Source organism: Oratosquilla oratoria, chromosome 23 (genome assembly GCF_046742065.1).
Source record: "Oratosquilla oratoria isolate Oo_2021 chromosome 23, ASM4674206v1, whole genome shotgun sequence".
Classification (NCBI taxonomy): Eukaryota; Metazoa; Arthropoda; class Malacostraca; order Stomatopoda; family Squillidae; genus Oratosquilla; species Oratosquilla oratoria.
Genome location: NC_134799.1, coordinates 37,751,309 through 37,768,748, shown reverse-complemented (window position 1 = coordinate 37,768,748; position 17,440 = coordinate 37,751,309). Strand labels below are relative to the sequence as shown.

The 17,440-nt window shown below is 39.3% G+C and overlaps 1 protein-coding gene across 1 annotated transcript in view; it reads right to left on the bottom strand.

Annotated features, from left to right (window-relative positions):
• LOC143037762 (uncharacterized) overlaps positions 1-7,979 on the bottom strand; it is a 58,186-nt gene extending 50,207 nt beyond the window's left edge. Inside the window, exons 1-2 of the mRNA XM_076206314.1 lie at positions 7,935-7,979; positions 7,399-7,687 (exon numbers count right to left, since the gene is read on the bottom strand). Coding sequence (XP_076062429.1) covers positions 7,399-7,687; positions 7,935-7,979 — 334 coding nt within the window. The remainder of the gene's footprint in view (positions 1-7,398; positions 7,688-7,934) is intronic.
• Positions 7,980-17,440: the final 9,461 nt, after the last annotated feature.

The window sequence follows — 17,440 nt, the reverse complement described above, 5'->3', positions numbered from 1 at the left end:
GATGACGGGTCATCCCTGCTCCTTGTCCACTGCCCTGGGACAGCAGCAGTGCCGCACGACACACCACCTCCACAGCAAGGACACTTCATTACATCGGCGACCCCCCCCTCCCCGTCCCCCCATTGCATAAAAGGAGAGGACGGGGAGAAATCCCTTCGGGCAGCGTCAAATTTTGCTCACACATACTACCTCACCCCCCAGCCCCTCGCCCATACCACCTCATGCAATCACATCATCCATATTACACACACACCATACACACACACATATATATATATAAATATATATATATATATATTACAGTATATATATATATATATATGAATATACATATAATATTATATATATATAAATATATATACATATATGTACATATATATATATATATATATATATATATATATATATATATATATATATATATATACAGGAAAATAAATGCTGGGCTGGGAATATATTTGTTAAGTCCATTATGGAGCACCTCCGCTTATGAATTCCTCTGTTAGTTTCGCCATAGTAACTAGCGGGGCAGCATTTCCACGGAATTACTATGGCGAAACTAGCAGAGGAATTCATAAGCGGACGATTGAACACAAGAATGACATTAAAGCCCACCGGATATCCAACTCACTTGTGGTACACATCGACAACTTTGGCCACCTGCTGGATTGGGAAAAACAGAGGTGCTCCATAATGGACTTGACAAAAAGGAAAGGAGGACAATTGAGGCATCGTATATTACCTCACTGCTATGCAGCAATCATCGGGACGGTTTTGTCAAGTTGGCGAGGATAGCAAGCGGCCTAATTATCCACGAGGCAAGACGAAAGCGAGATGGCAACAGCGTTGACCGGGGAGGAACGGGGTGAGCTGTGTGAAGTTGTCTTTGTCCTACTTGTGTATACTCTGAAGAAGTCCTAGTTGGACGAAACGTCAGAAATAAAACTTCAACGGATTCTTGGCGTTTAAACTCACCACCCTACCACCCATTCTGTCTTCACACCTCATATATGTATGTATATATATATATATATATATATATATATATATATATATATATATATATATGTATGTATATATATATGTGTATGTATATATGTATGTATATGTATGTATATATATATGTATGTATATGTATTTATATATATATATATATGTATATGTATGTATATACACATGTATATATATATATATATATATATATATGTATATATATATATATATATATATGTATATATATATGTACGTATATATATATATACATATATACATATATATGTATATATATATATATATATAATGTATATATATATGTGTATGTATATACATATATGTATATATGTATATATATATATACATATATATATATATATATATAAATAAATGCGTGGCTGGGAATATATTTATCCTCAGATATATTTTTCTCTTTTATCTTTCTTTTTTTTTTTTTTTTTTTTTTTTAACTTTATTATTTTTTCTGTATTTTCACGTCAGAATTTAAGCTTATTTGGAGAGGAATACGGAATATTATGTATCAGATCTTGGTACATAAACCCAAAAGATCACTGGCGAACGTAAGCGCTAATTACAAATGCCTTTTATATTAAATTTCATTACGAGGCTGAGATATTTGTTTATTTCCTCTCATCACAATATAATACAAACACAAACTCACACCTCCTCTTCGTACCTATGCTAATTTACATATTGAATTATAAATGCATATGACATCAAGTGAAGCACTTTAAACATAATGGTCTTGGTTCTAAGTGTACCCAAGCACTTGAAATTTCAATTCCGGAGTCCGCCTTTGGGCGATGATTTTGACCCGAGTCCTCCTCATTGTCTGCTACATCATTGAAGCATGTTACACATGATATGCCACAAAACAGACACCATGTGATCACATATTCTCGTATATTGATAGTATGGGGGACGTGGCATCATATGATAGAGAATTTATGTTTTTACTCGTATCTTTCCCTGCATCCCAGTCGATACTTGTTTTTTAAAGTGGCTTGGCACGTGTATCCATGACAAAACGGTCAGTAGTTTAATCAAAGTCATTGTTTAAAGTTCGTGCATTATACGTCTGTACTACAATGCCCGTGAGGTCTTGGCATGGTAGGTTACATTATGTAGACAACAACGCCAACTCTACGGACCCTCTAACACTCGATAAAGCACGTAGTTAGTTACCAAGGCCTTTTTCGTCGTCACGAATCTCAAGACGTGAGTAAAATGTTAGTCTCGTTCCACACGTATCGACTTTTCGCCGTGCGCCGTCCACGACACGACGTTGTGCTCTTAAATAACCATGGATGTCTATGGACGCTTTCACACGTCACGACCACGACCATGTGTGAGAGCGTTCATAAAGATTGTTAATAGAGAGTACGACGCCGTGCCGTAGACGGCGCAGGGCGAAAAGTCGATAAGTGTCAAGTGAGCCTAAGCGTCGGGCCCTCCTCTTCTAGATCTTCTAAGTTTAGTATGCCTTTTTTGAATGAGAGGCCAACAGGTACTATTATTAAATTAGCTATATATTTTTGCGATATGGATTTGGCGAATATATTTCAGAATATCCCCCAAAAATAATTGAATAGAAAAAATATATAAATAAAAATAAACAAACAAATAGACAAATAGCATAAAGTAAGTAGATAAAAAGTAAATTCGGTCATCCCTAGGGCAAGCAATCGCATTTGGTAAATTTTTAAGATTGTTGCATTAAAGCAAATACTCGTGTTTCAATATTAAACTACTTTTTAGCGTCCGCCAGTTGGAATTAAGACCTTCTTCCAGGTGACCAAGATGCCATCTTTGCCCAGTGCATATGGAGTGCCAAGACAGGTGATAATGACTGGTAGCCCTTGGGGAATCGCGCCGGAGCCTTCTTGATTACGGAAGAGGAACTGTGCCGACCATTCCACAGCGAAACAGTTGCACAAATTTCTTTTTGAAATAATGAATTATAAGTAATAAATATTAGTAAATGATAGATGATGGATAATTAATAGTAGATAACAAGTAATAAAGAATAGATAAACAATAAATAAATAGATTATAAGTATGTAATGAATAATAACTAATACGTAATAAAAGATAAGTAATATATCATAAATGATAACTGATATGTAAAAGAACATATGCAATACACCATGAAAATAACAAATAAATCACTAGATAAATAAATGAATAAGTAATGAATAATTACATCTTGAAGTTACTCAATCATAGTTGGATGCCACAAAATTCTTTCTGACAAGAGCCAGTATATTCGTATACTCACAAAATAACTAATAATTTCTATTTCCGAATGATGGTTGGCAATGTCAAAGTCATCGGAGAAGGTGAAGTCGACATGACGTCAAACGTTGCCTTGGTAAAGTTGGTACACCTGAATAATAATGGAGAGAGACAGGACGAAGAAGAGTAGCTCTATGGAGCTTCCGTAGATACAGAAAAAAGTATCATTACCTCCTTTGCCTCGGTAGGGTTGGTATGCCTGGATGAATTGTCGAAACGCGTGGGAGAACAAGAACTACCTACCAACACGGAAAGGTTGGCAGGACTGAGCAGAAAATTCGAATGTCACAAGTTATTTCAGAGTTCCATTATTCATCGACAAGTATGATACATAGATGTACGTAACTTAGCGAGATTTGTTTTCTCTCCAAAAATATTCACCCATGTGTCAGTATTTAGCAGAAACTCCTCTTGGTTTCCATTATTCAACGACAAGTACATGCATAAATTTTCCCAATTCCATGAGATATTTTTTCATGGAATAGGCATTCGTGTATAAAGTTTAGCCAACATTTCATGAAGATAATTTTTGGAACCGTTGTATAATCACAAAATTCCAATTGTTCTTGAATATAAGTCTGGAAAAATAATTTTTTTGAGAACTCTTAAGACCGTATCAATGGTAAGGATAAGAAACCTAGACTAGGAGACGCGTGTCTGCGACCAAAGGAGTCACCTTTGCACTATGAGCTTGGAGTTTTAGGGTAAGCATCAGCCACTGCTGGACTCTTGGAGAAGTGCAGGATTCGAGCCCAGAACTAAGCGAATACGAGAACAGCAGTCTTTCGATGACGCCTCCAGCGCAAACTGTATACGAACGGCAGAAGCCTTGGCAAGGACCGAGTCTCAAGTTACGCAAACGAGAAAAGTTTTTAGCATCAAGTATACTGAAGCATTGATTTTGGTGAACAGACTGAAGGCCATTAAAACACCTCAACTACTGCAAATGTCGTGTTCAGATCGGTAGAAGCCATTCGATTTTATTCAGGTGGTGGACCGGGTGGAGAGGGGTTGAGTTCCAGGAGATGAACCTGATTTGTCGTTTGCCGCTTGGGTGAATAGAATACCCTGTCTTTAATACTTCACGATAAGACAAATTCTTTTAACAAACCCCTTGCAAAAACATCCATACATTCAATATTATTGTGCCATTGGCCAGAACAAAGACTGTAAAGTGACTATGCCACAGGATTTGATATCCTTTCCATCCTCTTTCATTTATACTTTCCAGCCACTTCACAGATAGAAACCTGATTAACACTGAAAACTTCCTATCCTTTCCGGGCCCGACTGAGGAAGGACACGCACGAAGTTTTACACAAAGTCGTCGACATTTGTGTGAAACTGATGAATAATGAAGTGGAGAATCTGTATATTTTAGTCTCTATTCTAAGATCCTCTCCAGCATACACATTCCAAAAGATGAAAGTTTTTGACGGCTTGAATTTCATCCCCTGTAATCAGTCCACTGAAGAAGACCTGATATGTCGAAATGTTCGGTTCTGAATAAAACTCCATACTCTAGTCTGAAAGTGTCATTGCTAACTCATCTCCATACGCTGTCCATTTTTATGTACACACACACACACACACACACACACACACACACACACACACACACACACACACACACACACACACACACACACAATATATATATATGTACATATATATATATATATATATATATATATATATATGTATATATAATATTGTGTGTGTGTGTATGTGTACACGTGTACCTGGTGTTCGTTGGCATGCGACAGGGAATGAACCTGGCTAACCTTCGGCGGTGGAAGCTCCTTTTCCAGTTTAAGCAGCAGGCAATAATAAGAACTTTTGATCACTGTATTCCATCACACTCCTGAAGGCGGTCCTAGGACTACGAACGAAACGTCGGGCAATAAATCTCCCTTACTTAGTCTGGCGTTTACTCTTCTCCCTTTTGATATATATATATATATATATATATATATATATATATATATATATATATATATATATATATTTATATATATATATATATGTGTGTGTGTGTGTGTGTGTGTGTGTGTGTGTGTATGACTAATGCATCTGAGATTCGAACTATTGCGAAAGCTTATCGTTATTATGACGGTGTTCCGACAATTCTCGATAAATTATTCCTGAGAAATAAAGAACGTATTCCTATTATCAAGGGATCAAGAATGTCAAGGAGGAACTAGATTTTCATCTGCTCTAGGCATTCCGTTCGATCAAGAAACCTCAGGAGGTTCCATTTGAGGTTGTAACTTTCCTTCGGGGTGCTTGGATAGCTGGGCAGGTGACAGTCACCGAGGATTGTGGTGATGAACCTCACGGAACCTAATCAACACAGGAATGGAGATTGTAAATCCACCTCCCCTACAACACAAAATTTTAAAGGCAAATTGTTCAATTCTTCCACAAAATATAGGTGGATAAATAAATAAACAAATAAATGAATAAATAAACAGATAAATCAAGAAAAAATGAATAGAAATAAATATATTGATAAATGAATAAAGAAAAAATAAATAGACAAAAAATAGGTGAATTACTCAGACGAAGGTGATACCTCGAAAAATATCAAAAATCTATTTTCTTCGATCAAATAAAATCCTATTTGTATAGTATAAGAAAGATCCCCATAATTTTACTTGAAAAATGAAATATATCAAGTGGTAAACTTTTTCAGCTAAAAAAAAAAAAAAAAAAGTTGAGATACAAATATGTCTTCCTCTAAGTCATGGTAATTGGACATGAAAGAAAATCATCCAATATGAGGGGTAGAGACTTGACAATAAAATCTTATTTTTCTCCGTTGATTATTCAATATTTTCTTGGATGTTTTGACATTGATATGTCAGTTTCTCAGACAATATAGTAATTTGTAAATTCGAAGACGTGTTCGATATCCCGCGTCATGAAACCACAGGCTGCAATGTATTACCTCGATCCCGGACGGAGTCTGAAGTCAAGGTTTTGATTATGATCGAGTTTTACTATTCTTTTTGTCTATTTGTCTATATTTATTATTTTCTATTATCATCTCTTTTACCACCCATGTGACTGCAAAATACTCGAACAATTAAAATCTAATTTTCAGATTGGGTGCAAAGTTCTTCCCTTATAACCTTAACAATTATTTGGAATAATTGGGTCGTTTGGAGAAAAGAATTAACACGGGTCACGGCAAAAGGCTTAAACTGTAACGTTTTATATTGATATTTTTTTTTTCTAAAGAGGCCAACAGTGAGGAGTGTAATTACACCTCAATGGCTTTACCTGAGAGCCATCTGTAAGGTTTGCCCAACCTGTGCTTGTTCTTGGAATCATAGGAATGCCAATTGTTATAATGAAACCTTCACATGTACATAAACACATATGCACTCGTACACACATATGATCACATGGACACACACACACACAAAGCACATCCACGTACACACGCACGCACACACGGGCGTACGCATACATATAAATGCAAACACGCACACACACAAGTGCACACACGCACACGCAAACACGCACATAAAAATGCACACACAAGCACGGAAACACACACACACACACACACACACACACACACACACACACACACACACACACACACACACACACACACACACACACACACAAACACACACACACACACACACACACACACACACACACACACACACACACACACACACACACACACACACACACACACACACACACACACACACACACACACACACACACACACACACACACACACACACACACACACACACACATACACAAATATATATATATATATATATATATATATATATATGTATATATATATTACGATAATATACTCGTATCAACTAACTTTTACTTGTCTAATTATCAATTTTGCATATTTTTTTATGTACTTACATATTTATTTTTGTACTTACTCACATATTCATTTATTCACCCATTGATTAACTCACTTATTCAATTCATTGAATTCTATTCTAATCAACTTATCCATAGTTTTATTGATTATTTGTAAATGTTTACATGTCTATCCTTTTTGGTGTCCGTGCATCCAAATGTTCCTCCATGGAATCTTACTTTTTCCGTAAACCTTGACAGATTTAAGTCGATGCCGTCCTTTGAGTTGCGAGACACTTTGGAGGAAGTTTATATCAATAAAGTTTGGAGTTCGGAATGATGCGATACGGACACTGAGGCAGACTAGGAATTTCTGTGTGATGCAAGAACGTTCTGCTAGATTCTTTCTGAATATGCTTTTGTCCTTAATGATGTTTTGAATACAAGTGGATGTTTGTAAAGACTTATAGTGATGCCAGTCTGTCAGTAACTTGGTCAGTTTGCAATGTAGATCTTGTTCAGTGTGGTACTGTTACTGAGACAACGAATCTTGGTATTATGATAATTTAATAGTATAAACCAGAAAGTCCTCATGTTTGAGCTAATCATTTACTTATCTAAAGTAAAGAAAACTGATTGAATATAGGTCTGATCAAGATTAATGTTAACATGATTTCGTAATTATGTGTTATTAAGAAAGGTTGAGAGGTTAGGAACACATTTAATTAGAATATAATTAATATTGTAAATCAGAATCATCCATCAATTCAACACACCTTGGAGGCAGTTCTGACTTCGCGCATGCTCGCGTTTGTGTCCATGTTTGTGGGAATGGGAGTGGGAGTGGAAATCTTAGTGGGAGCGCTGATGTGGGAGTAGGTATGATGTTAGGAGTAAGGGGATGGGAATGTGGATGTGGGAATATGGGAGTGGGAGTGGGAATGTGGGAGTGGGAGTGTAGATGTGGGAGTGCGGGTGTGGGAGTGTAGATGTGGGAATAGGAGTGTGGATGTAGGAGTATGGATGTGGGAGTGTGGATGTAGGAGTAGGAGTGTGGATGTGGGAGTGCGGATGTGGGAATAGGAGTGTGGATGTGGGAGTGTGGATGTGGGAATAGGAGTATGGATGTAGGAGTATGGATGTGGGATTGTGGATGTGGGAGTGTGGATGTGTGAGTATGAGTGTGTGAGTATGGATGTGGGAGTGCAGTTGTAGGAGTGTGGATGTGGGAGTGTGGATGAGGGAGTGAGAGTGTGGATGAGGGAGTGGGAGTGTGGATGTGGGAGTGGGAATGTGGATGTGGTAGTGTGGATGTCGAATGAGAGTGTGGATGTGGGAGTCAGGGTGAGAATGGAGGTGGGGTGGGAATGGGATTAGGAGTGGGAGTGGAGGTGGAGGAAGGAGTGGGAGTGGGAGTGGGAGTGTGTATGTATTCATAGAGTTCTTAAAGGTTATGACAAGTTATGATTTTTTCAAGTTATGAATAGAAGACCTTTGAATCTGTATTCTTTCTTTCACTCGTTCATTCATTCATTCATTTTTTCATTTATTCTTTCTTTTAATCTTTCTTTTCTTTTATCTTTCTTTTTCTTTCTTTTTCTTTTTTCCTATCTTTCTTTACTTTTTCTTTCTTCCCTTTTTTTCTTTCCACTTTCTTTCCTTCTTTAATTTTTTCTTCCTTTCCATATTTCTTCCCTTCTTTCTTCCTACATTTCTTTCTTTCTATGTTTCTTTATGTTATCATACCAACATGGATTCTCGACAATGAAGTTCGTATTTTTCTCGCTACTGTTTGAAGACTCCAGACACTGAGTTGTCAGTGTCTGTTGCAGCGATTGGGTTACTTAAGTTCTTATAACTTGCTGTAGTTTCATGTTGGGCCGCGCGGTAGTCCAGTGGATATCGTGTCGAACTCATGAACAGGTAGTCGTGAGCTCGGTTCCCGGGACCCGATGCGCGCCTCCTATGTTAGGGGGATGGGGAGGCGACCCAAACAACGGCCTACCAAGGGTTTTTCACTTCCCACTTTGTGGGAGTGTGATGGTGAGTTTTATGCCACTGGTTGCAACAAACTCACTTTGCCGTTACTGTTTACCCGTGTCTTTTGTTTGTTTTCCGTCTTTATCGTCGTCGTCATCATCATTATACCAATCAATGACCCCATCATCAGTATCAGGTATTTATTTATTTATAAATCTTTTTCGTGAAGTAGTGAATCATTACCTTCTTTGGAAACTGCTAGGTTTCACCAAGATATGCCGACAGAGATGTAAATGTAGTGTGAATCCTAGTTGACCGTGAAATCTTTTACATTCTGTCAATTAGTAACTTCCAAAATACACCCAGGAAGCGCAATCCGAAAAAAGAAATATATTTATCTGATCGCAGAATTGTGTAAACACCACGCATATTCTTTTAACAGCTAATCCCCTAGAAAAAAAATGATGATCCAATGTTTCGTTCACATGTACAGTAAATTTAGACCAAAATAAAGGTCAAGTTGAAAATGTTAGATGAGATGAAAAATAAAACGGATAATTTGGTTAGAAGAATTTTGTACCAAACAAGATTGTCTGGTTAAAGGAGAAGGAAAAGAAGAAGAAGAAGAAGAAGAAGAAGAAGAAGAAGAAGAAGAAGAAGAAGAAGAAGAAGAAGAAGAAGAAGAAGAAGAAGAAGAAGAAGAAAGAGGGAGTGATCACAGTCTCTTGAGAGCTAATTTGGTCCCGATTTGGTCCTCTTCCAAATCTCCTCTTGTGTCGGCTAAACTCAAAGGGACATAACACGATATTGTGATGACAGGACAAAAATAAGTAAGTAAAAAACAAACGAATAGATAAAAATTGGGAACTGTGAAGGTATGTTGACTTGGTCTAAGTTATAAACATGCTATTCATCACTGCTGGTAAAGGGAACTTCCAAGTTAGAGTCCATTTATCTTAAGTCTACAGAGATTTATCACCAGAAAAGTTAACACCGGTAAACTTATTTATAAAAGTCTCCTTGAAATACTTAACGGTGTGAATAAACAATATTTTGTTGAATAACTGCAAGTTTGATAAGATATACTTATACATACATACATATACCAAGGCTTTTTCCCCCTTCCAAGGGAGGTAGCCAAAAAGGGAAAGGCATAAAAACACTCCCACCCATTTCATCCCTAGATACACTCCACACCCCTCCCACCCTCCCTCTCATCTGAGCACCTCCTGGATGACGGGTCATCCCTGCACCCTGCCCACCGCCCTGGGTCAGAAGCAGTGTCGCATATACAAGATATACTTATACAAAGATATACTTAGATAAGATATACTTATACAAAGAGTTTAATCCCCTTTACAAGGGAGAGAGGTGAGAATCTGAGCCAAATCCTACTTGTTGCAATAACTACGTTTCATTTAGTAACTTTTTTTCACAACACACAAAGGAGAACAAGGTGATGTTATTCTTGACCCCCATTTCAGTATTAATAATAATCGACGTCCATGCTAAGAAAAAGTAATTAGATTACGGACGAAGGGGAGTAGAGTAAGTTACCATTCTTACCAGTGACTAACAGTCAAGCCCAACGAGACAATCCGGAACGAAGCGGCAGCCATCACAATCCATCTACTAGATTAGTTTTTGGGGCAGTTTCCTCTTCAAGACAATGGCTGTGGTGAGAGAAATATAGTCTCTGGCGTATTTCTAATCTACCATTCTTTAACACGCGAAAGACTAGCCCCTTCAACGCGGAAACATGTTTATTATGCTTTTTCTTACGGATAATATAATTTGACGATTTCATTCAGTCTACAGATGGACTACACAACAGGGTCTCGATCGATTAGTGTCTGGTTTTGTCTCTGGACCAAGAACCAGTGACACGCGTCACCGTGTTTAAGGGGGTAAGCGTGACGCTACGATAGCGTGTCTGAGCCTGATAATGTTAACCGCCAGCCGAATGTGCCATTGCAGATGCAGGAACACCTGTGGTCGGTGAGATATCGCGGTACCTGGGGAGAGGAGTGAAGGGAAGGAATGGGCCGTGGAGGATGGCAGTTCGGGGTAGAGCGGTGGGCAACATGCGATGCTGCTGCTTGGGAAAGGCAATACTTGGAATTTGTAACACGCAGGAAGTTGAAATGCGAGTCAGAGAGAAACAGGTAACGGTTGATGACGTCATTCTGATGGAGTCGGATGTCTAAATGGAGAAACGGGAGAAGTAAAAGTTTGAGTACAAAAGTGCGAAGAACATTATATTCGCTGAGCAATATATATATATATATATATATATATATATATATATATATATATATTATATATATATATATATATATTATATATATATATATGTATATATATAAATGTGTGTGTGTGTGTCTAAAATAGTAAGTTATTGGAAAAATAAAGGAAAGGAAGAAGATGTGAATCAGTACGGAAAGAGGGAGAAAGCGAGAGACACGAGAGAAAAGCGTGCAAAGTCAAATGTGTTCAACAAGGAACAAACACGAGGTGATAAATGCACGATAGGAATAAGAGACAAATGGATGAATGTAGAAGACAGAAAAGGAAGAGATTGGGAGTTTGAATGGATGAGTATGTGAGTGTTTGTATGCGCAAGTATTTACTTAAATGTAATGTACGAGAAATGAGCTAGGTTCCTTGGGTATTACCTCTTTTTCTTCTATTATCATAATTAGTTTTTTATTTGCTTATGGATTTGCCTTGGGCTATAACAAATTCTAAGCTCTTTTGGGAGATGGTGATTCTATGATCTATAAAACCTGTTTCTTTTTTTTTTTTTTTTTTTTTTTTTTTTAGAAATGTTTCTATTTTTTTTATTTGTTCCCGTGACCTTGTGACTCTCAGTTTTAAATCTTTACTATTATGACTGAAACAATAACCTTAATTCGGCTTTTTACTCTTCTTTCTTTCAATGATGACATGTCCAGCAAATTCAATTATCCCTCATCTATCTATATATACTAATGTTTTTTTTTCACCTTACAGGGGAGGTAGCCAAGTCAAAAGGCAAATAACCACTCCACCCTATTCCACTCCCTCCCATTCCACTTCAATCCACCACACTTTCCTCCCTCTCACCTTAGCTCCTCACGGATGACGGGTCATCCCTATACCAAGCCCACTGTCTGAGTCAAAAACAGTGCAGCAAGACACATCATAAGAACATAAGAACATAAGAATAAAGGAGACTGCAAGACACCATAAGGCCTACACTAGGCAGCTCCGTATCCATCACCACCTGTCATCCCGATCCATAAAGTTGTCTAATAGTTTTTTTTAAAACAACTGATAGGAATAAGAGACATCATTCTTCTTTCTTCATTCTATCATTCTTCTTACCGTGTTTTATATATATTCATATCTTCAAGGGTGGGAACCGGTTTGGTGGCTTTTTTTTATATTCACTCATTCTTGTTTATTTCCTTCACTAAACGAGAGGAATTCACCACTGATGCATATTCTTGTCTAGGGGGTATCGGACATTCGAAGATTTTTTTTATGTCTGTGTAGTGAAAAGTTACTTTCATGCTCGTCAAAAACAAACACACACACACACACACACACACACACACACACACACACACACACACACACACACACACACACACACACACACACACACACACACACACACACACACACACACACTCACACACACACACACACACACACACACACACACACACACACACACACATATATATATATATATATATATATATATATATATATACATACCCACAATTTGGATGAAATGTTAGGTGACAAGGTATGTGTGACAAACACTCATGGATCTTCCTCCTCTTTTGCTTTTGTAATTAAATTATTTTCCAATGAATAATTTGTTCATATCTTTTTTAGCTGTTACCCATATTAAATGGTTGGCTAAATTTGATTTTCCACTTTTGACTCCATGCAATATATCATCTATATCTTGTAAATATGTGCACTCTTCCTCATCTTTTAGTCTTCTTGTGGTTTTTACATTATCTACTGTAAACATATTAATGTTACTTCTCGTACCTTCCAAAATGTCGTTTACGCATATCGAGAAAATTACAGTTGGCAGAACCGACCCCTTTGTGAATGAGAATGAGTGAGAACGAGATTGGTTGGGAGTGAATGAGAGTAAAAAGGAGCTAGTGAGAGCTACTGAGAGATAATGATAGCAAGTAGGAGCTAGTGAGAACTACTGAGAGATAATGATAGGAAGTAAGAGCTAGTGATAGCCAGTGAAAGCCAGTGTTAAATTGTGAGAGGTAGGAAGAGATAGTGAGAGTTAGTGAGGATTAATGAGAACGAGCAAGAGGTAGTGACAAAAGATGGGGGATTGTAAGAGATAATGAGAATTCATGAGAGTTTGTAAGAGCTAGTGAAATGTAGTATGAGTTAATGAGGGTTAGTAAGAGCGTGTGAGAGACAAATCCAGCGAGATCTAACAAGAGCTAGTGAGGACTAGTGAAGGCTTATGAGAGCGAGTGAGAGTTATTGTGGGCTACTAAGGTATAGTGAGAGCTTGTGGAAGTTAGTGAGAGCTGTTAAGAACTAGTGAGAACTTATAACAGCTACTAAGAGGTAGCCAGAGATAGTGAGAGGTATTAAGAGATAGTAAGAGATAGTGAGAGTTAGCGAGAGGTACTAAGTGCTATGAATGATAGTAAAAGCAAGTGAGGGCTAGTATAGGATAGTGAGAACTAGAAAAATTTAACGAAGGAAAAACTGCATAAAAATGCAAATCAAAAAGAATGATCGAGAGAAAAAGTCGAAAGAAAAAAATGATAAAACAGAAGAGTACAAACAAAGAAAATGATAAAAGACAAGGAGAAAACGGAAGGAGAGAATGGAGAAAGAAAATGCAAGAAAGGAAAGGGAAGAAGCAGATGGAGGAAGAGGGAAGCTTGTGGAGGGAAGAAGACGTGGGAGACGAAAAGAAACGTTTGTAAACGTTATTGGCAGGGAAGGAGGAGGAGGAGAAGGAGGGCGAAGAAAGAAGTTTACGAGGAAGAATCGAGGAGGAATTTGACAGGCAAAGCCCTCCGCAGGGGCTACAGGCGTATGAGGACACCCAAGGATTAACGTTGAGAAATATGCCCGCGGGAAGGGAAGGGTGTGTGAGGAGGAGGAGGAGGAGGAGGAGGGAAACGAGGAAATGACCATGTGAAGATATGGGTAATCAAGGAGAAATGGTAATGTTCAGGATTGAGTGAGGAAAGGGAGGAGGCTGTTTAGGAGTCTGGATCCGTATTACAAATATTCGTCCGAGAGGTGAGAATGCTTCATCATTACTTAATTTCCCTTAGGCAGGGTTAAAATGTAGATTTTATTTTCAACGTTCCAAGTCCGTAAGGAATTATCTTTAGGACTTACAATGGTCACCATAGTGAATATATTAACTATACATATATATATATATATATATACTTCAGACCTAAATATACTGTAGCAATAAAAAGAGAAAATGAATTAAAGCCGGACTAACCTGCTACACTCCTCATGGTCAAATGAGTTAGGCTGAGGTCTACATATCTATCCATGTAACCTTACCAGGGTCACAAATACCTCCAGCAAAATTCTTTTCTTGTCGCTTCGAGGGTCAATATGATTCATCATCGCCCCCTTGGCAAACTTCTGCACTTAGCCCAGCGGTCATAGAGTCTCTGGGTCTTTGCTTTGTAGAAGTTAGCATCTAAGGACTTCAAAGAAGGATCCCCAGCATTGGTGACGTGTCTACAAAGTCCCTCGCCGTGTTGATGGGTCATAGTACTCAGTCTCCTCCGCCTCTTCTTCCTCTTCCGCCTCTTCTTCCTCCTACGCTGCTACCTCATCTTCTTCCTTATCCTCTTCTTTTTGTTTTTCTTCTTTTTCCTCCTCCACTGCCGCCTTGTCCTCCTAATTCTCATAGCTCTTCTCCCTCTCCACCACCTTTTCTCCCTCTCACCCTCTCTCTCTTCCTCATTTCTTCCTTTCCTGCTCCTCTCTCTTTCTCTCCTTCCCCCTCTCCCTCCCCTTTGCGCCATTCTCACTCCCTTCTTCCCCAATCACCTTCATTTGTATTTACTCCATCTTATCTTCCCCCCTTTCCCTGTCTACCAGTCCCCTCCCTTCCCTCCTTCCTCCCCTCCCTCCCTCCCCTCCTCCTTCTCTCCCTTGTCCGTCCAACCTTGGGGGCTTTTCTCTTCGCCAGAGGCTCCGGCCTCCTCCACCCTCTTGAGCACAAAGTCGTCCAGCCTCTTCGTCAAGAGTCCCGCACCTTTCAGAATTGGTTACCCATCTCTCATCCTCCTCATCCTCCTCTCCTCCTCCTCCTCCTCCTTCTCCTCCTCCTTCACCTACTTCTCCTACTTCTCCTCCTCCTCCTCCTCCTCCTCCTCCTTTGCCTCCTACTTCTCGTCCTCCTATCCTCTTCTTCCTCCTTCTTCTTTTCTCTTCCTCATCCTTCTCCTTGTCGTATATGTATGTATATATACAAACATACACATACGTTTGTATATACACATAGATTTACGTATACATGGATATTGAGGTACATACAGAGAAGCTTGGGAACTGAACTGCCACCTGAATCAATCTTGAGTGTCCGCTGCCGGACCGCAGGCTATTGTACCATTGCCACGATGCCTCGCTCCAGCTTGGCAAGGTTGGATGTACGGCGTGAAGTGCAAGGGAAGTGTCAGGAAAGGTTGGAATGACTGTGGTTGGGAATGGAACCTGTGACTAAAACAATCAAGGTGGGCAATCAGATGATCTGGTCTATGGGACATTGGTCCACAACACCTACGATGTTTACCTTTGCAGAGTAGGGTTGGATAGCCCTACACTACCCCTGCATGGGGGTTTGAACCAGGATCTCTGCGACTAAGACAAGAACGCTTAACGGGAAGTCGTTTTCTCCTCCCAGGAATCGAACTGGGGTCTTCCCCATTCGAAGCAAGAGTGCTAGCCATCACTCCACGCGAACTCCCTACATGTTTGCATAAATACATAAGAAATGTGCATATATGTATATATATGTCTATTCACTAGCTTCTTGCGGGAACTGACGTAGAAGTACAGTTTTTGTGGAGAAGCTGACTCTGATGCATTTTGCCGACAGGAGAGATGTAGTAAGTGCTATGTGGTGGTGTTTGCAACAGAGATGGAAAACTGTGACCTCCACAAAGAATAACATATGAGTATGCGATGAGTAATTCAAAAGTAAACTATGAATAGAGCCTGCGAACAGTGCAGTCGTGGACAAAAGTATTAGAAACAAGAAAGTATGGAAAAGAGAATGGGAAGAAGGAAGATAATAAGAAGGAGGATGAGGAGGTGTGGGAGAAGGAAGAAGGCATAGAATGAGAGGTGATGGAGGAGGAGGCGTGTGAGAAGAGGAGGAAGGAGGAAAAGGAGGAGACGAACAGTTGTCGGCGAAAAGGAACAAGGAAAAAGGGACATTTCGGAGGAACGAGGCGGTGGTGTTGGCATGGGGAGGAGAATGTCTTGCAAAGCTGAAAGTGAAAGGCATCAAAGAAGGGAGGGAGAGAGGAGAAGAGAGAGAGGGAAAGAGGAGGATAGGGAGAGAGGAGAAGAGGGAGGGAGAGAGAAGGAGAGAGAGGGAGAGAGGAGGAGAGGGAGGGAGAGAGGAGGAGAGGAAAGAAAAGGAAGGAAGAAGGGAAGATAGAGAGGGAGAGAGGAACAGAGGAGGGAGAGAGGAGGTGAGAGTAGAGAGACGAGAAGAGGGGAGGGAAGGAAGGGATAGAGGAGGAGACGGGAGAGAAGGATAGGAGACGGGATGGAAGGATAGGAGAGAGGAGGTAAGGAGAGGGGAAAGGACGGGAGGGAAGGGAGGGAGAAAGGAGGGAAGGAAGAGAAGAAGGGAGAACGGGAGAGGGAGAGAAGAAGGAAAGAGGGGTGGAAGGGAGAGAGGGAGGAAGGAAGAGAGTCAGGGAAAGGAGAGAGGGAGAGAGAAGAGAAGGGAAGGGAGAAAGGAGGTGGAAGGAGGTGAGAAGGACGGGGAGGATGAGGCCGAGACGTAGAAGAGAGAGGACAGATAAAACCAAAGATATACAATAAAAAAGAGTGAGATTGGTAGAGATATCGAACAGCATTAAAACCTAATATATCACAGTAAGAGGACTGTAGAAGACGAAGTAAGTGAGAATACAAAAAAAGAAAAAAGAAAATGTACGAAGACAAGATGATGTTTGACAGAAAAAGCGATGTTGAAGAAAAGACAGAATGATCGGAATGGAAGAAGATACAAAAGGAGAGAAGATAAAATGAACATAGAAAACGC